This window comes from Phyllostomus hastatus, unplaced genomic scaffold (genome assembly GCF_019186645.2).
Source record: "Phyllostomus hastatus isolate PE091 unplaced genomic scaffold, TTU_PhHast_1.1 phas_contig_41, whole genome shotgun sequence".
In the NCBI taxonomy this organism is placed as follows: Eukaryota; Metazoa; Chordata; class Mammalia; order Chiroptera; family Phyllostomidae; genus Phyllostomus; species Phyllostomus hastatus.
In genome coordinates, this window is record NW_025333876.1 from 2312095 (window position 1) to 2337268 (window position 25174).

The following is a 25174-nucleotide window of genomic DNA, read 5'->3' on the forward strand; positions in this document are numbered from 1 at the left end:
AAAGAAATTGTGGTTATATCCATACATTCACTACTACTCAGTAATAAAAAGGGAAAGAACTACTGATGCTCCCTGCAGTAGCTGCTGCATCAGTAGCTGCTGCATCAGTAGTGATGGGAGCAGTTACTGATGCTCCCAGAAGCATTGTGCTGAGTGAAAGAAGCTAGACACCAGACGTGCAGATTTCATTTATATCACATTTTAGAAGGACCAGAATGGATCATGGTTTGCCAGGAAGTGGGGGTGGAAGGAAGGGATTTACTGCAGAACTTTTATGGATGATGGAACCATTCTATATTTTGATTTTTCTGGTAATTTCATGACTTCATATATTTGTCAAAACTCATACTACTATTTAAAAGGATAAATTTTATTCTGTATGAATTATACCTCAGTAACCCTGGTTTAAAAAAAAAATGTCAGCCCTGGCTGGTGTAGCTCAGTGGATTGAGTGCTGATCTGTAAACCAAAGGGTCACCGGTTCGATTTTCAGTCAGGGCACATGCCTGGGTTGTGGGCCAGGTCCCCAGTAGGGGGCATGTGAGAGGCAACCACACATTGATATTTCTCTCCCTCTCTTTCTCCTTCCCTTCCTCTCTCTAGAAATAAATAAATAAAATCTTTAAAAAAAAAAGAATGTCATCATTTTACCATCCCTAATGATAGATTAAATCTAGGTAAAGGTCACCAGTGACTGTTAAATCTATCAGATGAAAAATTGATGGGGAACTTCCTGGTGACTGGGTCAACCTGACAACACCTGAATTCATTGATCAGCCTTTGCACCACAGTGAGAAAGGCATACCACCACTTAACACATCCTCGTCAAAAAATTGAACTCAAATCTGGTCAATTCTTCAGTAGAACTACTAGTTTGCAGGAAATACAGAGGGTAGAGCAATCTGTCAAACGACACTAGAGGAATAAAATCATGAAAATCCAAAATGTGGTGACCTTCTATGAAAAAAACAACCTAGTTTAACAACTGAATTGCAAGGAGAAATGGAGGAGGAGGAGGAAGAGTATCCTATGAATTAGTAGATTTCAGACACATCTAGTAAAATGTGTAGCATATTAGAATTATTACTCTAAAAGATGGAGGTATTTGATGCTATTAAGGAATCAATATTTATTTTTATATTTAAAAATGACTGCTGTTATTTTAAATAAGGCATTTTTTAGAAATTCATTCTGATATATTTATGGATGAAGTGATATAATAAAATGAAATAATCCAGTGTGAATCAGTCTGTAGGTAACACAGATTCAAAACAAATACCTACTTCCTGGAAGGATGGTTGTAACACTTTGGTAAGATAATATGTCTGAAAACACTTAGCAAGGGTCCTGGCATGGAGCAGTGAATGTTATCAGTAGTTAAATCTACTTTTATTTTCTTTCTAGTCCTCTGTCCTTTACTGAGATAAGTTGCCTGTGCTAATGGGAATCACATTAGTACAAACTTTGTTAGGGGCAGGCTGCTTTGGTTTTTGGTGTAAGGCAGGACCTTCATCAGGTTGACATTAGTCATTGGTCCAATCTGAAGAATTAGCATAGAGTGAAATCATAAATTTTGATGATTTGACAAGTGAATAAGAAAATACCAGTCAGAATTCTTGCTACGTGAGTAGTGTTCAAGACTAGGTGGTTGTTTCTAGACAGCTAGAAGTCATTCATTCTGACCACCTTCATGCCACTTTGCTTAGTAGAACTTTCTGGTAGTGAAATAACTAGTATGTCAATATCAGCTCTTTGCCCCCCATGGGAGAGTACCATATGCACAAGCCATCTTGAGATTTATGGAAGTATGGGTGTACTCTTCTGGTGTCATGTCAGTTAGATTGGCAGTTCCATAAAGTTATTGAGGATCCAGGTTCCTTCCATTTTCCAAATATCCCAACCATAGGTTGTCATTCTTTTCCACATGGTCTAATATTGTAGCACCGTTAACTCCACTAATTTCAGTTAGCAGAAAGTAAGAAGAGAAGGAAAGCATGCTCCTTCCCTTTAATAAAGAACACCTTCTAGAAGTCATGTACACCATTTCTACATATACTCCATTGGCCAGAATTTAATTTCATGTCTACACCTAGCTGCAAGGCCAAGAATGTAGTCTTTTTTTCCCTAGGCAGGCATGTGCCAGATAAATATCTGACGTGCTTTTACTATAGAAGAATGAAAGAAATTATACTAGGGGGCAACTAGCAGCCTCGTCCCATGAAGGAGGGAGAAGCATGTTGAAAAGAGAGTAAAAGATGGGGGGCAAAGTAAGACATTCCAGAGTTATAAGGTAGGTCTAAGGACACAAAATGTAAAACTTACATTTTCTCATTAGTTTACAAAACAAGAGTTCTTACTGACATTGTTAGTTTTTTCCAGTTGTCTTATAACAGTGGTCCTCAAACTTTTTGAACTTTACATTCTTAAAATTTATTAGGGATCCCAAAGAACATTTTTTTGTGGATTATATCAATCTGTATTTGCTGTGTTAATTATATTAAAATGGAGGAATTGTTACAGTGTTTATTGATTCATTTTTAAGTACCAATAATAAACTCATACATATTAAAGTAGTATGTTTTTATAAAATAACTATATTTGCAAAAAATGTATATATTGAATAGAATGGCATTGTTTCATGTTCTTGCAGACCTTTTTAATGTCTGGCTTATAAAAGACCTGGAATTTCAATCTGCCTCTGTAGTCAATCTATTGTAATAGCTTACTTTGGTTGAAGTAGATGAAGAATATCGACACATTTGGAAATACCACCACTAAACTCATTAGAAAACTCAAGTATTGGGAGACTGTCAAGTTCACAGTTTTCCAGAAGTATAATGTTTTTTCACTAGAAAACTCCAGTTTTATCATTGGAAATGAATACAGAGTTCTTTCAGTCCAGCACACACACCCTAGTAGGGGTGTCCAACCTTTGGGCATCTCTGGGCCACACTGGAAGAAGTAGAGTTGTCTTGGGCCACACATTAAGTACACAAACACTAACAAAAACTGATGAGCAAAAAAAGGGTTTTAAGTAAATTTACGATTTTGTGTTGGACTACATTCGTAGCCATCCTGGGTCACATGCGGCCCATAGGCCATGGGTTGGACTCCCCTGAAACAATGTGGACTTTGAAGGGTCTAGCCCAAGGACAACCATGACTCACTTCTGCTCCCTATTGCTGGGACAAAGAACATCTTCCCCATTGTGCTCATCCTGCAAGAACTCCTGGGTGCGTGTGTGTAAATACAAACTTTTAATCACTAATCCATTGGTTGCCCAACTTATTTGCACATTTGAAATCAACTGGAAACTTCCAAAAATACATGTCTGTGTGCCACCATCAAAGACTATTAGTTTGGGGTACGGCCTGGGTTTTGGACTTTTAAAAAGATAACCAGGTGATTCTAAAATGCACACAAATTTATAAAACACTATACTAATCCCTATTTATTAAAAAGAATGATACCAACCAGCTCTTGCAGCATTCAGAATGTCCCCACACCTTTCCTGGGCAAACAGCCTGACTATAACTTGGGTAGCCAGGTGTAAGTCCTGGTATCCCCAGATCCATGTCTGTCCAGCGGACCTCCTTGGAAAGATCCGCAAGGAGTAGACAGTTTGCTGTTTACTAGTGGGTCTCTTTTTCTAAGCATCTAGAACACAGGTGGCAAACACAAGGCCCGCAGGCCAAATACAGCCCTCTACCTTGTTTACCGACCTGGCACCTTGTTTCTACCTGGCAGCAACGCCAAGCTCTCGCTTAACTGTTAAGGAGTAGTTACATTTATACAGTCCTAAATTACATTTGGCCCTTTGAAGGCAACCATGAGGCTGATGTGGCCCCCCAGTAAAATGAGTTTGACACCCTTGATCTAGAAGACCTTTATTTGTGCTTTAAATTTTAAAATAAAACTAGAACAACACTACTTTTTCCTCTTTGATATTCCATAAAATGATCTTGGTGAGGTAGTTGAATCATTGCCAGAAAGAAATGGCTGAACTAAAGGGAAGGCAAGTGTAAGACCATTTTTATTTTATATAAAAAAAAGACCATTTGCTGCTCTGTACTTGAAAGTGTTCATCAAAAGAATCTCTTTAGAGGTGTTCTTGACAAAGGCCTCAGAGAAGCTGAAATATTGGCCCATGTGACTTCTTTTGAGTTGACATTAAGGAATTTATAAGCATAAATTTTAGAAGTATGCTCACCTTCATTGGCTACAAAGCTGTTTTTATTCTGGTCACATTCTTGAGTCTAGTGCCTGTAGAACTTTAGCCTTATATTTGGAAAGGCTTATCTTTTGGTACAAAAAGTTCCAAGGGTCTAACCTGACAGAAGATGATTCTTCATTTTTTTAACCTAGTTGTTTTTAAAGGGAATGACATTTTGGGGTGCTTTCTGTTTGTCATGGGATCAATCTGATAATAAGGGAGACCATCACTTACATCATTCTTCTACTTTATGTCATCAGCTTTTAATTATCTAGGCATTGCATTTATATTCATTTGAATATTCACAGAGCACCAACAGGTATGGTAAGAGGCCAAACATAGGCAGCAGTAAAGAAGGTGCTCTCCTGGCCTTAAAGTTGTTAATCCACTTGTGGAAACTGACAAGTGAGCAGGTGAGCCCAGTGCAGCAGCTAGAAGGAGAAAGTGCTTGAATTTCAGAATGAGGCTCAGCATGGCTGTGGCTCTTGGCAGTATTTCAGGGCTGCAAAGATCCAAAGCTTTCTCTTTACAGTTTAAGAACACGGGGCCCAAAGAGGTTTCCCAGGCCTTGGCTAGCCAACTGCTGATGGGACTAGAAGTTCTCTTTCTTGTCTTTAGTTATGTACTACCTCTCTTCTGTGGATTATTGTTTGTTAACATCAAAACATCACCGATGCTTCCTGCCCCTGCTTCCCACATTCCTTTCCTATCCAGTTCTAAAAGTGCATCAGAGAGCCCAGAAAGTTTCCATTAGATCATATAGCTGTGTAAATGTTTTTTGTTGCTCAGGGAGCAGGAGGCCAAAGACATAGCCTATTGTCTACCCCATTTCACCACTATGTACATATCTGCTTCTGAATTTCGTCTTCCCAGAGCTTCTTTCCTCTCAGTAGTCCCCCAAAGAGCAGAAATACAGGCACAGAATCTGGTATTTGTCTTTGCTTCAGGACCTAGTATAATGCCTTACATATGAAATATGAAATATTTGTAAAAATAAATATAGCTATGTGCATCTGTGTCAACTATTTTTCATTACTTTGAGGTGTGGTATGACATACAAAGTGCACTGAAAAACCTACTGTGGGCCTCAGGACTATTTTATGCAGCAGAACTAAGGATGAACAGTTTAGTAATGGGGATCAAAATTTCTCATGTGGCCACTGCTGAGGCATTTGATTGCCAGATTATAAACTTAGCTGCATGGGGGGTTATGGTAGTTGTGGCAGCATTAAACAACAAAATGAGTTGTAATCAAGACTTTAAAATAGTGTCCTTGTTTCATGGCGTGTTGCAAGCATAGTTGTACCTGTTTCTGAGAGTGCACAGATATGTAGAGAATGGAAGATAAAATGCTATCTGCTGGTGTGGGGATGGGTTTGGCTGTGGAATGAAGGAATGAATTGGGTGGGATGCATTGGCTGGAACCTTGCTTCCATGATCACAAGGACTCATTTTCCCTAACCCTAAAAGTTAGAACCATAATTTTCCACTACATTCCCAAAAAGCAAAGTCAATTCAAGTGTGTTTGGGAATTTCTCTACCTTTGTCCTTATTTTGGGCTTGTGAGTAGACAGCTATTCTTAGATGACTTGTTGCTGCGGACAGATCTGCTTTCCAGGGCCTGTCTTAGACAGAGAAGCCTTGGTTACATGTGTGCTGAGGGGCTTTTCACCTACGGTTTCTTTCCCTAACTGCTCTCAAAATTGGCCATCTGATTACACTGCAGCGCACCTTTCTTCAGGTGCTTCATCTGAAATAGTGTGGGGAGGGTAGGCTCTAGAGTCAGACTCCCTGGTTCCAATCCCAGCTCCGTGTCCTGTGGTTGGAGAAATGAAATGAGCACAGGGTGATTGTTTCATAAGTGTTAGCATCAATAGTGCTATTATTATTGGCTGGTGATCATGTGTTACTGCTGGATGGGTCATATTCATGACACTGTTTTATAAACCCAAAGTGGCAAGTCTAAATCTGTACAGTACTATCTCCATGCTTTAGCAGCAGAAAGGCAAATGAATCAAAATCTGAAAAAAAAATTACATTTGTCTTCCCCTTCTTGTTCTCTAGGTTTGTTTTACAGTTTACTGTTTTTCCTAAGTTTAATATGATAACTACAGGAAGAAAGCACCTTATTTTTGCAATTATGTTCTACAGTATGCCTATTCAAAAAAATAAATAAATAAAGATGAAAGGCTTAGCCTCTCTGATGGCAGATTCTCTGGAAGTCTGTCCTTCCTGTGGTGTGCAGAAACCATCAGCACAGCTTCTGGGCTGACAGCTTTGAAAGTGAAGTCAGTGGCTTCACTTTTCAAGTTTAACATAGATAGAATGCTGGATCTTCAGTCTGCTGGTGCTATCAGACCTATTTTCCAGAGTAGTTTTAACTAGTCTCATTATATTTAGAGTTTTATATCAATTTATGTTGTTAGCACCTTAAATCTTGCTCTTCACACATAAGCTAGTATAACTTTATAAAACCAAAAATAAAGGTAACTAGCCGGGGTGAGAAAGTCAATGTTGTGTGGGTCAGAGCTACAGACAGGAATGCAGCTGCGCTGTCCTGTGGCCCCCTTTGGTCCCCTACCCCAGCACCCCTTTGGGCATAGACAGTGACATAGAGCAGACACATGGAGCAGCCATGACGTGAGCCCTTACTGCAGAGCTCAGGGTTTTACCTCAGCTGGCTGAAAAAGGCAATACAACAGTTGAGTTAGATATTCATCTAATGCTGGCTTGTCGTGTCATCTCAAATACAGAAAAAAAAATGGCACTAAGAGAAACAAAAAGACAGAGATCAATGAAATGAAGTAATATTCTGACATGATAGATGAGAGCAGAGTAATTTTTTGAGGGGTAAACATAAAGAACATGAGTAGAGAATTTTAAATCTGCAAGTGGCCATGGAGACCAGCTGCCTACTTCAACCTTAAGTTTTATATCTTAGGACCATCTATGAACAGAGTTTCCAAAATATTAGGAAATGCAAGTTATAAGTTCAGAGGTAACACCCAGTTCCCATTGACCTTGGTGTCCATGGAGAACTGAGATAGCCTGGGAAGTGAAACATTTCAGATATAAAAGTCTAATCTTTCTAAATACTGAAACTTTTTTACTTTAACTGTTTTTATGAAAATTTCTATAGAATATCTCATTAATTTTTTCTTGATAGCTTATATATGTATATACATACATACACACACACACACACACACACACACACACACACACACACATACACTAGTATATATAATTGAGAAACATCAGATATTCTGTTCTTAACTTATCATCCCAGGTGATTTGAAACTGGGATGTTCTCTTGAGTTGCCACCGTGGAAAATTTCCCTGGTAAATTAAATTATTTGAGTGCTATATATATTCTTTTCATGAAAAGACAATGAATAATAATAACAGGTTATTTTCTGTTTTTTTCTGCAAGGAATTTATAATTTCTTGTTTAAACCCTTGGGTCCAGATTACCTTATAAATTTAGGTATATATTTCACACTTTAGAAAGGAATTGTAGCACATATGGTGTGCACCACAAGTATCCCCAAAGGTTCTTGCTCAAAATGTTATCATTTCCTTAGCAAAACATGAGTGCCTACCCTAAATGGAACAAAGACTAGACATGAATACCCAAGTGTGAGCTTAGGTCACATTTTACTGCCAAATGAGTTGTGGTATCATAAAAAGAAGTTTTTATATGTTTTTAAATTTTGGAGTTGTGAATAAGAAATTATAGGCCCTTAGGTAACATGTATTGAAGATTTACTGTATGTGAGGCACTGTGCTAAATGCTTTATGCATTATCTCATTAAATCCTCACAATAGTTCTATAAGATAAGTATTTCTGACTCCCACTTACAAATGGGGAAAACTGATTTACAGATGAGTTATGTAACTTGCCCACTGTCAGACAGCTAATTAAGTAGTAGAAGTAGGATATGCACCAAAGCTAACACTTACTGTCATTAATCAGGTATTAGTCTCAGCACTTGACATGTTCTCATTTGATCCACATGCAGCCCTTTAAGATAGTCACTATTATTATCCCCATTTAACTGATAAGAGGTAACAGGCAGATGATATAATGTGTCTCACATTCAGTCTTTTTTTAATATATTTTATTGATTATGCTATTACAGTTGTCCCATTTTCCCCCCTTTATTCCCCTCCACCCTGCAAATTCCCTCCCACCCACATTCTCCTCCTTTAGTTCATGTCCATGGCTCATACATATAAGTTCCTTGGCTTCTACATTTCCTATACTATTCTTAACTTCCCCCTGTCTATTTTCTACCTACCATTTATGCTACCTATTCTCTGTACCTTCCCCGCCCCCATCCAGCTCCCCCACTAATAACCTTCCATGTGATCTCCATTTCTGTGATTCTGTTCCTGTTCTAGTGGTTTGCGTAGTTTGTTTTTGTTTTTGTTTTCCTTGAGTCCAGCTTCTTTGGGACTCTCAGAGCTTCCTGGACTTCCTGAAAGTCTATTTCCTTTGCCAGATTGGGCAAGTTCTCCTTCATTATTTTTGCAAATAAGTTTTCAATTTCTTGCTCTTCCTCTTCTCCTTTTGGCACCCCTATGATCCAGATGTTGGAATGTTTAAAGATGTCCTGGAGGTTCCTAAGTCTCTCCATTTTTTAAAAATTCTTTCTTTATTCTGTTCTGATTGTTTCTTTCTTCCTTCTGGTCCAAACTGTTGATTTGAGTCCTGGTTTCCTTCCCATCACTGTTTGTTCCCTGTAGATTTTTCTTTATTTCACACAATGCAACCTTCATTGCTGCCTGGGTCTTTTTTATGCTGTTGAAGTACCCAGTGAGTTCCTGGAGCATCCTGATAACCAGTGTTTTGAACTATGTATCAGATAGGTTGGCTATCTCTTCATCGCTTAGTTGTATTTTTTCTGGAACTTTGAACTGTTCTTTCATTTGGGCCTCTGTGTGTGTGTGTGTGTGTGTATGTGTGTGTGTGTGTGTGCCTCTGTGTGTGTGTGTGTGTGTGTGTGTGTGTGAGAGAGAGAGAGAGAGAGAGAGAGCGAGAGAGAGCGAGCAGGCCTGTTATGTAGTAAGGGGCAGAATCTCAGGTGTTTACCAGGATGGGGCAACCCACATAGCTCCATTGTGATGCTGTATGTGGAAGAGGGGTCCACTGCTGCTGGTCCGCTGTCTGCTGGTTTTCAGTCACTCCCCTGGCTATCCACAATCAAATTGGCCCCTTCTGATGCTGATTCCCAGGTGGGTGAATTTGTTGTTGTCCTTCTTTTGGTTGTACTTCTAGGACCCTGTGGGTCTCTCCAGTGGCCTCTCCTGTGAGGCCCGGAGTTTCTCCTGCTGCCATCTCAACCCCCACAGGAGTTTACAGTCAGAGGTTTTGAGGCTTTATTTCCCCACTAGAACCCTGGGTTGTGTAGTCCATCTTGCTCCCCAGTTGTTCTTCCCAGTTTATTTGCATGTGAATGTGAGACCACCCCATCTGCAAGACGCCACCTTGCGCAGCTTCACCATCTTGCTGCAAGTCCTCTCCACCCGGTTGCTTGTCTCCACCTCTCCTACTGGTCTGGATGAATGTTTCTTATTTAATTCCTTGGTTATCAGACTTCCACACAGTTCGATTTTCTGTCAGTTCTGGTTGTTTTGTTTTTAAATTTGTTATTATCCTTCTTTTGGTTGTATGACAAGGCACAGTGTGTCTACCTATGCCTCCGTCTTGGCCAAAGTCTCAGATCGTTTTTCAGTCTTATAGATAGTATGATTCCAAGACATGTGTGCTCAACTAGTATACTGTGTTGGATGAGTTCTTAGCAATAAAACAGCTGTCTGTGAGATTCAGCAAAATTCATGACCACATTAAGGCCACAATAGCTCTTTCCCAATGGATTTCTTCAAACATCAGCATTGATGTTGCTCTTACTTATATTTTAACATATTTAGTGCAGATTTTTTCATTATGTGGAATCATTTACTACATGTACCTTCACATCTGCTTGTAACTACCCCCTTATCTCAATGCTGCGCCTTATTTGTTAATAGAGGTTGAATGAGTACTTGTCATCATCTCTGAAATGTGTCTTGGCATGTTTGGGAGAAGGCACTTTTGAAGCCTCCCTCCTGTTGCCCTGAAGTAAATCAGTTCTCTCTAAGCCATTCGTGACATTTCACCTGGAGTAGAATGCTAGGCATAACCAACATTAAGAATGCCATCTTTGATGTTAAAAAGAGATGTAAATGCCAGCTTTCTTACAGATACTCAAAAAAACTATCTCATTCTTTAAGTAGCTCTTTTGGTCACTTGCTGAGCCTGGGAAGCAGGTCCTGTGACAGCCCTCACTCCATGGACTCCGCCACTCTCTAACAGAGCAAGTTTTGGTCATCACAGCCAAGCAAGAGGTGTTAAAGACAGTCTCACATGGGAGATAGCGAAATAGAGTGGAACTCACTGGGAGTTACAAAGTCTGTGTTTAAGATCATTGTCCCATTTGGCAATAATCATATTGCCACATTTGTTTAATCCAGAGAAGGAGTGACTAGTTATGCCAACACTGAAATAGCCTGCTCCAATGAAAATACCCCAGAATTCTTCTGTACCTTGGTATTATTCACCACTGTTCATAGCCTTCTACATCCAAGTGGTGTATGTGGCCCATTTATTCATAAAAATGGGACACAGTTGGCAAAACAAGGTAGTAGCGTTTTGTATTCTGCATTAAAGGATAGTGTTTCCTGCAGGCTAGCACTGTTGTGCTGCTTTGTGATACCAGTGTGTCATACAATTCTGGATCTTTGCTGAGCTGGCAACTGCAGTGGTTTAAGTTTCTTCACCAAAGCAGTAGCTGGACTCAGTGATGCCCTATTCAGCCACTGAAGTAAGGGCTTGGCCTGCCCTTTTGTCACATGCTCTTACTGCACAGAGGGCCCAGTGCTAAGGTACCTTCAGGAGATATAAATGGCTTTGCCTTCTTGTGACTGAGGCAGCGTGGTGCTGTGCTTTTTCTGGAAGCTTGTTGAAAGCCCTGCAGGGCCAAGGAGAGCTAATAGTTTTCCCCCGGTACTTGTAAAACTTTTTCTTTGCTCTTCATTATCACCTTTCCTCTTTGCTCCTCATCTCATTCACCATTGCTCTAATACTCCAGTGGTAAAAGAAAATAAACCCTCTCAAGAAAAAAACCAGTGCCATCACTACCTCTGAATGTTCCCTCTGACTCTACTGCACTCCATTGTCCTCTTCTCTACATTTTCTTCTAGCTCTTTCTGTTCCAGTTCATTCTCCAGCCACTTTTCCTGGTCTGGGCAGGAACCAGTCCTGGCACACTAAATGTATATACCATCTCTGATTCTTCTCAGAAGTTTTTCCTGTCCTTGCAGGCTCAAGAGCTGCTTATTTGCAGCAAGACTTTTTTTGTCTCCTCCTTTTACTTCCAGATTCAGTGCCATTCTGGTTGCTTGAGGTGGTCTAACCTCCCTATAGGTGACACCGGGTTGATAATGGTTTATACTTCACTTACACAGTAATAACCTACAAAATTACCACAGTGTGGTGCTGGTGGAGTAATTTGGAAGTATTGTGTGGGATTTTCTTTGAATCAAAGTTTGATATAGAGGTGGAGATTATAGAATCCTACATTCATTTTAATACTAGCCAGCCTGATATTGGGGATCAGCATCCACCTAAATTAGCTCATCAGCAGACGGCTCAAGGCCAAAAGAAATATGTAGGTTTTCATTTGTATGGGGTTTTCTTTTCCAAAATGATAGTTTGGCTACACCTGAAAATAAATATTGTAGTATATAAGTATAACTTAGCATATTAATTGACAGTTTAATTAAATAACATCCTCCCTCCTGGGCACCCTTGAATCATGAAGCTACACAAACACACACAGGACAGAAATGCACCTGGAAGGCAGGTGCATGTACAGTGCTCCCCAGCAGAGCACAGCCGCAGTCCCAAACTGCAAAGTGCAAGAGGTTTTTAAAAGATAAAAGGTGATTGTTGTCTTTTTATAGATTATCTTTTTATTGAATTTATTGGGGTGATATTGGTTGTTTTTATGGATTCTTTAGACAATTTTTTCTAGTTTAAATCATCTAGCTCCAGTATTTAAGATATAGCAGGGTATACTTTTTTGTTCCTTGGAGAGGGACTTGTTTTTACTCTTTGGTAATTAAAAGCAAGCCAAAATATATTTCACGCAAAACACAAATTGTAGTCAAATCAGGTATTTATTGTTTAAGGAGAAAATATGAAATGATTCAGTTATTTGGTACTGCAGTCAATACCTGTACGTACAAAGCAGTAGAAAAGTTAGTCCCAATGAGAAAGAAAGAGGTCCAGATGAGGTCTAGCCAGTCAGCCTCAGGAATTCCAAGTGTCTTGCTTTTCCCCCTTGTACTCAGAGTTTACACTAGGTGGCATACAAGGAAAGCAGAACAGGTTCAGAAACTTGGTTCTGTGCGTGTGGAATTCTTGGGCACCAGCCATGCTCTTGGGCTTGGCTTTGGAGTCAGCTATTTGATTTGTGATTGTTTGCTTTTCCTCTCACCCCCAGGATGAAGTGTCCTCTTGCTGGCACCAATAAAAGATTTCTCATTAACACAATTAAGAACACACTCCCTTCCCATAAAGAGCAAGACCATGAACAAAAAGAGGGCGATGAGGAACCTGCGAAGAGCCAGAACCAGAAAGAAGACAGCCGGAAGAAGCACAGAGCCCACCCGTACAAGCACAGCTTCCAAGCTCGAAGCACTGTCAGTCATTCTCCACCGAGGAAGCGGAGCAGCCAGGACAAGTACGAAAAGCGGTCAAACAGGCGATGAGGCAGGGACAGAGCAGGACCAGCCATAAGTGCTGTTACATGTGGTAGACTGGGGTGTTCAGAGAAGGTTGTTGAGGACATGTCCTGAGCTGGCAGAGCAACACCTCAGAGCAGTTTTTACAGAAGGTCCTTTGTGCTGTGACAAGCAGAGAATGACCTAGAAACTCTTCGAGGAAATTAGTACAAAGCAACTTGCTCTGAAGATGTCTTGGCAAGTTTAAGTTACTTTAGCAATGTAGTGTACATATGCATTGTTTCTATGTTATCTTGTTTAGAAATTGGTTTCAAAATAAATCTAGAACAAAGGTTTTCAGAGATTATTAAACTAGTTCCAGTTTTTTGGATGGGCTGCAATTGTGGTCATTTCTAAAATTTCTCCAAAAAATGAAATACTTGTAAATCTGACACTTTACCTTTTGGGATGACAGATTTAAAATTTAGAAATCATATTTAAGGAAAGTTGTAGCCTTCCAAGGGCTAGAAATTTACCAAGAAACTCTTTGATAACTCTGCATTTGTTTTCCTTTAAGTGAGCAATGTAGAAGCTCTTAAAATGGCTTTGAGTCATGTGCTCCCTGTCAGTAAGCAGAGGTTAAAGATTGGTCTGTTGTCCCTTGTGCATTCCCAAATTCATTCCAGAGTCAGAAGAGCTTTTCTATATTTAATTTTTAATATGTAAGCTTTAAGTGGTGCTTTAAAAAGAACTCTCAAAAGTTAAAGTGTACTCAATTATTTTAATGTTATGTCTTATTTAGTTAAAGATCTATGAAAACCACTCTTAGCATAGTTGTTTCAAAAGTTTTAATTTTAAATAAAAGTGTTTACAATGCCTTTCTTTTTGTTGTTGTTTTTTTCAGTATCAGTATGACTTTAACGTACAATTACAAACCTTCAAACCTATATTCTTCCTTTTATACTAAGGAAAATGTCACCAGGCACCCCCTTCCCCAGTCCACAAAAGGAAGAAGAATCTGTCTCTCTGTTCCCCCTCCCAGTTTCCACAGTGGCTGAGCTTATGCCTGGCTGCTCCCAGATAATCACTCTGTCGCAGTCCCGCTCCCTGCTTCCTGGCAGCCAAGAAAAGCCCTTTCTAAAAGCTAGAAAGGAGCACATCCGAAAATTTCGCTTTGGTGTATTTATAGAGAAACCAGAATAGATGTATTGCTCCCTCCACCATGCTGCTGTACCACACCCTCAGTCTGCTCTGAGCTGAAAGCCCAGAAGTAACAAACCCAGAGCATTCTTGCTCCATACACCCCTTCTCCCACCCAAGACCCTGGAACTCATTCCATCACTTTCAGGCACACAAAAGGAATAATTTGGTTCATATGACTTTATCCCAATCTAGTTATCATTAGCCTATATTATTTGTGCTAGGTTTGAAATGTTTTGTATTTAAATATTTATCAGAGTTGTGAAGGTTTTTAAAATTCCTGTTAAGTAAAACAATGTTGAATCCTTTGCCTATCACTCTGTATTTAGAGCAAACTGGCAAGTTCATTTTCCTTTAAAAGGGGATGATTTTAATGAGCATATTCTTATACTCAAGAGTAAAGGAAGCTCATAACTAATCATGCTTACCTTTCCTATATAACTGTTAAAGGGTGAGTGTTCTACAAAATCATTTTCCCTTTAAAAAAGCTCTGTTCAATTTATGAAAATTTTATTAGAATCTTTAAAAACCTTCATCAAGGGTAGCCACGGTTTCCTGTATATAAATGTTAAGAGCAAATTATCTTTTCTTACTCCATATCTATACAGTAAATGTTAAGGAAGGATTGATCCTAAGAGATACACACCAGCTACCTCCTACTTCTATGGTTAACATACTGGGCCAACCGAGCTTTTGTTCAGCATTACTATTTGCTCCACAATATAACCATATTTAGAGATCACACAGCCCAGGATAGAAGTTAGACAAGTTAAACCTTAATCGTGCCTCTGCTATCCGCTACCTGTGGCCCCTTATCTGGGTCACTTCTCCGGTCGTCTTCCTCATCCATAACTAAGATGTTTGGACTGAGTGTGTAATTTTTAAATAAGACAAAAGTGAAAGATGTTTAGCCCTAAATTTTAGGAACTGCTTTTCATGCTTTCATTAGAAACCAGATGCCTGGCTGGCGTAGCTCAGTGGATTGAGTGCGGGCTGCGAACCAAAGCATCGCAGGTTCGATTCCCAGTCAGGGCACATGCCTGGGTTGCAGGCCATGGCCCCCAGCAACTGCACATTGATGTTTCTCTCTCTTTCTCCCTCTCTAAAAATAAATAAATAAAATCTTTAAAAAAAAAAGAAAGCAAACAAGACTTACAAATGTGACTTAGCAGAATTTATTTTATCTCATTTTGTAAAATATACTGTCTAAAAAGAACATACTGTCTAAGAAATATGAATGAAAAGCTGTGGTCTCTGCCACAGCCAGTCGCCTGTTAGTAGCTGGTCTTTCCGAACAGCTCACACATGATGGGGGAGGGTCCTGGGGTGGGTAGTTTTACTTAGAGTAGGTTGAGTCCGAAAAGGCATTTCCTCAGTGCAATTCTGGAAGATGGCCCTGGAGTTTTGAATTTCCCTGTGATTACTATTACTATTTTTCAACTGGGTTGTGATGGGGAGCAATAGATCTGCCTCAACTCCACTAGGTAGAATTTATCATTCGTTCATTGATTTTTGATGTGACTTAGTATGACACTTACATTTTTATATTATAATTAAAATACCTATCACTCCTGGAGGTCATGCCATTGTCTTTGGGTCATAAGGAGTATCTGGTAGGTGATCAGCACTTGTTTGGTAGGTATTACATGAGGTGAATTCCCAATAAAGAGAAGCCTCACCACCTTCCTACGGATTGTTAACCCCACAAGTAGTCTTACCACAAGGTAGGCCGTACTGAACCTTGTGGACAACAACATTTATTGTCTACCACTTCTGGACCAAAAATTTTTAATCCCTTTTCCCCCCAGCTTTATTGAGGTATATTTGTCATACAACATTGTGTTAAATTAAAGGACAGTGTGATGATTTGACATGTTATATTGCAAAATGATTACCACAATAAGGTAAGTTAAGACATATACTACCTCACATTTACCATTGTGTGGGCAGGGGTGGGGGCGATGAGGACATTTATGATAACCCTTTAACCTGTGTCCACATACTCAACTCACAGTCCCATGAAGAATGTGTGATTGCTCTCATTTTACAAATGAGGAAACAGGATAGGTTAAAAAGTTTGCCCTAGGTCACGGAGCTTGGAAGTAGCAGAAATGCTATCAGAAGCCAGGACTGTCTGAATCTAAAACCTACATTCTTCCCTGTTCCATTGGCCATTGATCCAAAACTCAGCTTCCTCGGAACACAATTGGCATATCTCAATGGCCCAAGGAGTCCCAGTTTAAGAGCCTAATAAGGAACTTTTATAACCAATGCATTTATATTGGTTGAAATTTACTCCTGGAAACCTGAATGTAGAGCCCTGTCCAAGGGACATTTGCTGTGGGGCAGTGCTTTTCTGTGGTCCAGTTTAGACAGCCATTTAAATCCAAGAGAAAAACTCACCATTCTGTTGTTAAGTTGTGAAATGGCAGCTGATGGAATATATCGAGGAGAAACTAAACTCATGTGAAGCAAATATTTTAGGTTCTTTTATATGTAACCTCTCCTTTTTCCATCCACGAGAACAGCAAGGTTTGGGAGTTAAGGAGTCTTAGAATCGAGGCCTCTTTGGTACTATGAATGATATCCTATGATCCAAGGAAAGTATATCACCCCTCTTCCTTCCCCACCTGGAGAAGGTGTGCGAATACCTCATAGACAGCCCTGCCCGATGGCCCATCTGAGTCTAGACGATGAGAAGACTACTTTGCCAAATGGAAACTCGTTCTCAATTTGGAAAAGACTGTCAAGAAGCATGCTCTCAGACACACAGAAACACATAAAGAGGTAAGTGAATCTACATTAAACTGGCAGGAAACATTGTAAACATAATTTAAAAGAATTTTATAAATAATTTTGATTTGGATAACCATGCTATAGACCTCAGCAGAAGGCCGTGGGCAGTATCACTAAAAGGCCAACAGTAAACATAGATTTGAGCATACCATTAATTGTCTAGATGAGTGATTTCTCCCATCTGTCTAGCCATATAATTTTCACCTTTGGTTTTTATAACATAAAAATTTTCTACATGAGATGAACTCCAGATATAACATATCCTAAAAAAGTAATCTGTCTTTCATAAATTATTTTTTCTCATTAATTCCTTCAGTGTTCAAGATGAACTAGTATGTATTGTCCAATTATAAGACTTCATTTATTCCAAATTTCAGATCTATTAGCCTGATGGATAGTCTTTCAAAGCTCAGTGCTAATTTACAAAGGAAAAACTGCAAGACTGGCTTTTAATCCTATGCCCTACATGAAAAGCAAACCATTCATTCACTCACTCACTCATTCAGTAAATACTTAGAGAACCAAGCACGTATGACAAGAACATTCTGGGTCCAGACCTGAACAATTCTGCTCCTGTCCTCAGTATCTTCTAGGCCATGTTGTGCCTTCTAAATTTAAAGCTGCAGAGTATTCATACAGCACAATATTTGCTTCTCAGAATGTTTTTGGCCCTGCCTAGGATTGTCCAATCTTCCACACTTGGGAAGCAGTTGGTTGTTGGTCTGGGGCATGAAAACACACAGATGCTATCATCCTCGTTTTTTAAGTCAAAGTTTTTATTTTTGTGAGTTCTAAAAATAGGTATCTAATGAATCTTAAAATATGTATGTGGATATCAAAAATAACCAACACAGAAGGCAACTTATAACATATAACCAGCTCATGTAAAACTGTTAGAAACACACTAAGAGCACAATAAAAAACTGGCAAAAGATGAACTATTCACAGAAAATACTAATGTTCAATGGTCATATGAAAAAACATTCATCTCACCAGTTAACAAAAAATGCAAATTAAAATGGTTTTTTACCTTTGAAAATTAGAGGGTTTTTATAATTTGGGTGACAACAATGTAGTGATGCAAATTCTCTTGAAAAACTATTAGTAACAGGGTTAAATGTCTCAATATTTCTAGGAATCTTTAAAATGTTCTCTTTTGTTAACAAAGAAATCCTGCTTCTAAGAGTTTCACAGGTTTTGTGTTAAATTTAGTATTGATATATATCCTTATCTAGATATTTGCTTAAGCTATTTTCTTCTAAATTATGTCACTTTTCTTGCCCTTGTTTTAATGGTTCTGAGTGAACAAATGTAGCAACAATATCAATGTAAAAATGTGACTAAATCACAGACCTCTTTTCTTACATGTTAATTACATTCATTTCCCCATGTTCTTTATAGTTCTGGTCATACATTATAAGGTTGGGATGGTCTTTTATAGGTTGTGGTATCTGCTCTGAATTAGTGACCAGTAAGTGATTCTTTTTCTCCCAAAGCCAGAACACACTAGGTCTGGAAAGAAGGAGGATGTGACAAATCTCATCCTCATTTTTAAAAACACATGCTCCCTATCCCTAAATCTCCAAGCTCTGTGGTCAGTTTTAGTGTCCTGTGGAGAAAGACCACTACCTGAGGTAGTGAGACCAGTGAATTGAAAGTTAAGACTACCCCATGGCTGTTCCAGTCACCTCTTAGCTCACCCTGCTAAACTGAGAGTTTGACCATAAATATTAAAAGAAAATTGCTACTACATCTTGGGAACTGAAGGAAGCTTAAGAGGAATTCTGCACCTGCATGAGTGATCATACTCAGGGGTAAAGGTTAGTGAAAGATTACCACAGCTTCAAACAGCCATGACCACATAGGCCAGAGTCATGCCAAAGTTCACACAATGCCTTTACATGAATGAGAGCAAGCTGTTCACTTTCAACTGCTGAAGTCTGTGGCTTTATGTGTTGGCTCCCTGAGTGCAAGCTGGATTTTGCCTTCATTTGCACCCTTTATTGGCTGTTCTATAGAACAACACCCTAACTTCACAAGGTGTCACCTCCCAGCCAGTATCATACTTGAGTCTTCAATAGGCCATTCCATCATTCTATAGGACCAGCTGCTTTTAGCTGATGGGTTTGTGATAATAATAGTGATTCCCTTGGGCATGTTGTCTCACTTCTATTGCTATAAAATAAACTTTTGTCAGAAGCAAAATTGTAAGGAAAACATGATGGTATATAAGACACTCAGTCAATCCAGGGATGAAGATACTCAAAGCATGGTAGACAGGAAAGAGAAATCTATAACCAGAATAAGTGTCTGCTCTAATAAGGTCAAATGATGGTCATTTTGGAAGGAATCCCATGCAATTAATCAGCCACAGGAGGTTGGCTAGTCCCTTCAGGCATCTATTTAAAGGGGGTACATATTGATCTCTGAGTTTAGCAGGTTGGACACTTTAGTAGGTTGGACACTCAGCAGTGGCAGTGAAATCAGCCTTGTTGGCAAGATCCATGTTGTGGAGCTCATGCATAATCTCTTCCCCTGCCACCATGTTTATCTGGTACACCATCCCACTGGGAGGCAGAGGAGAGGTGCTTACTGAGATTTACACAATGAATCATCTCTGCCAGGCTATTGAGAGCCTCTTCTGCTATGGACTCCCTCTGGTGAACATTCACACAGGAAACTGATTTCTTACACATATGCATTTTAAGACATTCATCCAGATACCTCTTGCCCAAACCTCCTTATCTCTAATTCTCTGATCTAATTCCTAACATGTCTCTGACCATCTGACCAACCTTTTAGCTATTGCCTGTGTCAGTGTAGATATGCACCTCTTATTTTCTCCCATTTAAGTTAGACAACCAAATGCCCAGCCAGAAGTTCTACCCACTAGGAAGTGTCCTCTCCTCGGTATTCTTTAGGGCCACCCATGAGTGGAACTAATAGCACTGTAGTTGTCCCTATGACAAACAGGGGCAACTTGTAAAGAGGCCAGAGGGGTAACTTGAAGGAGGAGAGCGGAAGGGCAGCAGACATATGTGCATCAGAAGTCTAAGCCATTTGTTTACAAATCTTACCTATGCCTTCAGTACCTGCTTAAGCCTGACCTCTATTAACATTTCATTTGAAATTGAAGGGCTGATTCACGTGTATGACTTTTGGATGACATCCAGTTCATAATGGGCAGTTCTGGCCATATTGTCACTTTGTGTCCCATGACCAGGTGTTTAGTCTCTATCCAGACCCAGTAGCAATACTGAAGCCTTTTCTCAATAGGAGATTTGGTATTTTCCCAGGAAGTGACTCTTCTAGGCACCATGACCTAAACTATAATTCTCCCATATGAGTTTGCCTAAGCTCTACAGAGTATCTCCATCTGCTACAGACATGCTGAGTGAGTGTCATTGGGTCTGCAGATCATGAGGCCTGGGGATGACAGCCAATTTGCAACCTGAACTAGTTCGAAAGCCTTTGCTTGTTCTTGGTACCACTCCTATCTGCCAGCTTCACAGATTCCCCAGTATATGGATAGAAATGAACACTCAAATATGGTAGGGCAGGGTACTACTTGATTTATTGTTCAAGCTTAGCCACTTTTAAATAAACAAGATGCTATTTAAAATTACATCAGGAGAACACGCATAAGCTTGGACTGTTCCAGGCAAATGAGTCACTCTAAATACATGTTGCGTCCACAATTCAAAGAAGCCCAACAAGCATTTCAATGTTTTCTTAGTGACAGGGGGTACAAACTATTATGTTATATAGTCGATGGGCTATGTCCAGGTTTTAGATGTAGTTGGCCTATTCTTTTTGGCTCAAGTGCTCTCCTGTAGGAAGGCAAATGCATACTTAGTGCGCAAAGAGTAATGGGTGTTCACTAGTGACATCTATGACAAAGTCAAGACGACAATTAAGTTTTGGAGAACTGCATGGAGATTCAGGACCCAAAATATCAGGACTGCTTGTATGAACTGAAAGTCACTTAGCTAATAGGAACTATATGGTACATAAGTCTTTTTCTTACAGTTGAAGTTTATTGTTGCTCTGTAAGAAGATCCCCCTTCCACATGTGTACATATACATGACGAGGTCTATCCAGAAAATGTCCAACCGTTGTTCATATAACAAAAATGGTTTGTGGACATCCATGTAAACTGGCAGCCAAGACAAGTGGACTAGAATGCTCATAAGTGAACAATGATGACTTCATTGTTCTAGTCACTGGGGGCAATAGATGATGTTGAGTAAGCATGTGTACTGTGTGGCTATCACATCCAAAATGACTGAGCAAGTAGAGCAAGAAATCTGCATCCAGTTCTGCATTAAGCTTGACCATTCCTCCATGGAAATTATTCACATGATTTCAGAAGGCTGAGGCTATGGGAAACTGGTGACTGACAGCTTCATCACCACAGCATGCCCACTCTTGCATCATGTGTTGTGCGGAGTTTGGTGAAATATCAAATCACCCAGGTGACTTAGACCCCCTATAGCTCAGATTGGATGCCCTGTGACTTCTGGCTTTTCCCAAAACTAAAATCACCTTTGAAAGGGAAGAGATTTCACGCTGTCAAGGAGATTCAGGAAAATTTGACAGGGCAGCTGATGGCAACTGGGAGAACTGTGTGAGGTCCCAAGGTACCTATTTTGAAGGGGACTGAGGCATCATTGTCCTGTGTGCACTGTTTCTTGTATCTTGTATCTTCTTTAAGAAATGTCCCTATTTTTCATAGTACATAGCTGGACAGGTATGGTATATATAAAATAGTGTGGATTTTTTTCATACTAAATATATACTTTTATTTTTATTTTTAATTATATTTTATTGATTATACTATTATAGTTGTCCTGATTTTTCCCCTTTAGCCCCCATCCACTCAGCACCCCTCACTCCTTTAGGCAATCACCCCAACATTGGTCATGTCCATGGGTCATGTGTCTAAGTTCTTTGAGTACTCCATTTCCTATACTGTACTTTACATCCCCATGGCTATTCTGTAACTACCTATTTGTACTTCTTAATCCCTTCACCTCGTGTCCCATTCTCCCCCTTCCTTTCCTACCTGTCAACCTTCTTAGAAAAGAAACTAACTTCTTTTTTCTTGCTTTGAAGAGTGTCTCTTTACCTTTAACCTTTGGCCTTTTAATAATGATGTGTCTTGGAGTGGGCCTCTTTGCATCCATCATAACTGGGATTCTCTGCATTTCCTGGACTTTCATGTCTATTTCCTCCACCAAATTAAGGAAGTTTTCTTTCATTATTTTTTCAGATGGATTTCCAATTTCTTATTCTTTCTCTTCTCCTTCTGGCACCCCTGTGAGATGAATGTTGGCCCTCTTAAAGTTGTCCCAGAGGCTGTTTATACTATCCTCATTTTTCTGGATTCTTTTTTTCTTCCTGTTGTTTTGCATGATTATTTTTTTGCTTTCTTATATTCCAAATAATTGATTTGATTCTCAGCTTCATCCACTCTACTGTTTTCTTGTAAATTGTTCTTTATTTCAATTAGTGTATCTTTCATTTCTGACTAGATCTTTCTTATTCTGTTGAGATACCCACTGAGTTCTTTGAGCATCCTTATAACCAATGTTTTGAATTCTGCATCTGATAGATTGCTTATCTCCATTTCATTTACCTCTATTTTTGAAGTTTTGATCTGTCCTTTCATTTTCTTTGTTTCTTTGTCTCCTCACTTTGGAAGCCTCCCTGTGTTTGTTTCTGTGTATTAGGTAGAGCTGCTTTGACTCTGTGTCTTGTTAGTGTGGCCTAATGTAATACGTGTCCTGTAGGGTCCAGTGCACAGCCTCCCCTATCACCACAGCTGGATACTTGAGATGCACCTTTTGTGTGGGCTGAGTATACCCTCCTCTTGTAGTTGAGCCTTGGTTGTGGCCAGTTAGCTGCAAGACTGTCTGTGACCACTTATAATGAATTTCTATGGTCCGTGGAGGATCAGCTGTGCAAGGACAGGGTTGTGGTGCTCTGATGTGGTCTGTAACTGTCTACTGAATGTGCTGGCCCTGGGGTTTCCTGGGTGGTGCAGGCCAAGGTCAGTCACCACCTGTGTTTTGCCCAGGGCACCCTGCCTGAACTATAAAGAAATCTGAGATGGCTGCTACTTATGCTGGGCTTGGAGATTCCCAGGTGAAGTCAAGCTGTGACTCTAATTTGGCTGCCACCAGGGCTCTGAAGCCAGCTACTGCTTATTTAATAGGATTTTAGGAACCAAGACCAGCCATTCATATGGAAAAGCAATTTGGGTGGGCCTGTAACTTGGCTATGGTAGAGCCTCTGTGGATCTCCAAGGTGGGTCACACAGTGTTAGACAGGTTGATGGAGTCACGCATATGGCACCAGCCTACTGGCCCTGTGGGGGAGAGGGCTCAGCAAAAGCACAATGACCTCTCCTTGCCCTGATGCCAGACACTTCAGTTTTTCCCTGTATACCACTGGTGCCCTTCAAGCTGCCACCCTGGTGTTGGAGCTCAGAGGGAATGAGTCTGAGTAGGTGAGTCCATGTGTGGGTTCTCCAAGAGGAACTCCAGTAGCCTCCTTTACCAACTCAATCCCCACTGGTTTTTGCAGCCAGAAGTTATGGAGACTTATCTTCCTGGCATAGGAATCCTGGGCTGGTGGATCTGGTATGGGTCTGGGACTCCTTGCTCCTGAGATATCCCTCCTGAATTTTTATCCACACAGGTGTGGTGCCAGCCTATTCCTCATCCATGCCCCTTCGACAAGCCTGGATGAATGTGGTTTCTTCAATTCCATACATTCAACTCTATGTCTGACATTCCCAACTGATGATTGTTCTATATTTGAATTGTAATTTCAATGTGGGTGTGCGAAGAGGCAAGCCATGTCTGCCTATGTTGCCATCTTGACTGGAAGCCCAAAGTAGTGTGGATTTACATATCTGTGGATAGGGGAAGAATGATGAGAAAAACTTTTATGTCAAACATTCTAAAAAAACTAAAAACTCTGAAACAATATTGTCATTCCCTTTCTCTGCAAGTGTACGTTTTATCTGGTTTATGATCATTCTCCCTGTTTTCAAAAGCACACACTTGAATTGCTTTTCAAACTCATACTATAAGTTTATTTACATGTGAGTTGACTTACCTTCAGAAAGATGGGGTGTAAACCTTAGGTTGCACTCATGTAAAATAGAACATCTAGAATTAATATATAAAGAACTGAGGTGAATCTCTGCTTCTGGTCAAGATGGAGTAACAGGGACCACATTTATCTTCTGACATGAAATAACTAAAGAAAAGATATGAAAGAACTGTTTTCAACATATTGGATAGCAGGCAACAAAGGACAATGATTTATAAGAGAAAGCAAATAAATAAGATGAATGACTTATTCATCTTATTTATGACTATGACTTCCCCTGAATGGACAAATTTTCTAGGCTGCTAAGCAGGGAGGGGGAGATCCAGACAGAGCCATGAGATTCTATATTTAGAGACTATAGAAGTACAATTGACTTTTATATATTGATCTTGTATCCTGCCACCTTACTAAAATAAACTCATGTGTTCTTGTTGATTTGTTGTTGTTTGTATATTCCATAGGATTTTCTATATACATGTTCACATGATCTGCAAAATTACATACAGTCTTAATTTTTTCTTTCCAATCTAAATCTTTTTCATTTCTTATTCTTGCCCTATTGCATAGGCTAGAACCTCTAGTGTAATGTTGATTAAAAGGAATGAGATCTGACTTACTTTTCTTGTTCCTAAACTTAAAAAAGCATTAATCATTTCACTAGAAAGTATGATGTCAGCTATACATTTTGAGGAGTTTTTTTGTAGATGCCTTAGTTCCCGTCTATTTATAGTTTGCTGAGAGTTTTTTAAAATCTAGAATGGATATTAGATTTTTTCAAATGCTTTTTATGCATTTATTGAGGTGATTTTATGGCTTTTATTTTTGATTTGTTAATATGAAGAACAAAATAAATTGATTGTTGCATGTTAAACAGACCATGTACAATCTGGGATAAACTTCACTTGATCTTGACACTTTATCTTTGTTATACATAGCTGGATTTGATTTGCTAGAATTTTGTTTAGGTATCTATGTTTGTGAAGGATATTGGTCTATAGGGTTTTTTTCCTATTATAATACTTTTGTCTGGTTTTGGTAATAGCATAATGCTAGCGTCATAGAATGAATAGGAA

At 39.5% G+C, this 25174-nt stretch overlaps 1 protein-coding gene across 1 annotated transcript in view; it reads left to right on the forward strand.

Moving 5' to 3' along the window:
* The window catches only part of LOC123822661 (protein POLR1D), a 42545-nt gene extending 28685 nt beyond the window's left edge, over positions 1 to 13860 (forward strand). Inside the window, exon 3 of the mRNA XM_045844758.1 lies at positions 12763 to 13860. Within this exon, the coding sequence (XP_045700714.1) occupies positions 12763 to 13030 (268 nt within the window). The 3' untranslated portion in view covers positions 13031 to 13860. The remainder of the gene's footprint in view (positions 1 to 12762) is intronic.
* The last annotated feature ends 11314 nt before the right edge of the window (positions 13861 to 25174 follow it).